This window comes from Nestor notabilis, unplaced genomic scaffold (genome assembly GCF_000696875.1).
Source record: "Nestor notabilis isolate BGI_N333 unplaced genomic scaffold, ASM69687v1 scaffold29375, whole genome shotgun sequence".
Classification (NCBI taxonomy): Eukaryota; Metazoa; Chordata; class Aves; order Psittaciformes; family Psittacidae; genus Nestor; species Nestor notabilis.
In genome coordinates, this window is record NW_009928376.1 from 30,022 (window position 1) to 30,331 (window position 310).

General features: G+C 41.0%; 1 protein-coding gene across 1 annotated transcript in view; it reads right to left on the reverse strand.

The window, feature by feature from the left end:
• The window catches only part of NEK9 (NIMA-related kinase 9), a gene marked incomplete at its 5' end in the record, with an annotated part of 20,404 nt that extends 20,363 nt beyond the window's left edge, over positions 1-41 (reverse strand). The window contains 1 exon segment of the mRNA XM_010014477.1: positions 1-41. This exon segment is cut by the window's left edge and continues 13 nt beyond it. Within this exon segment, the coding sequence (XP_010012779.1) occupies positions 1-41 (41 nt within the window).
• Between the last annotated feature and the right edge of the window lie 269 nt (positions 42-310).

Consider the following 310-nt stretch of genomic DNA (forward strand, 5'->3'; position numbering starts at 1 on the left):
CGGGTCAGGTCCACCTCCTTCCACACTACAAGTGAGTCATCCTGAAACACAAAAACATCTTTTAATTAAAACCATGCCACTATGAAAAGCACAGTACGTGCCTTTATAGCAGGAAATTCAAACTTCAGGAAAGGTAAAAAGGTATTACCTCTTACAGGTTTCAGACAGAGATTCTTCACAACATTAAGTTTTAAGGTTTTCTGCTTGTTGCTAGGAATAGCGATGGCCTGAAGCCATCTTTCCAGGTGGCCAGCACTCTTTTGGGGAGGAAATTCACCAAAGAAATAATACTACAAGGTTTCCAAGGAAG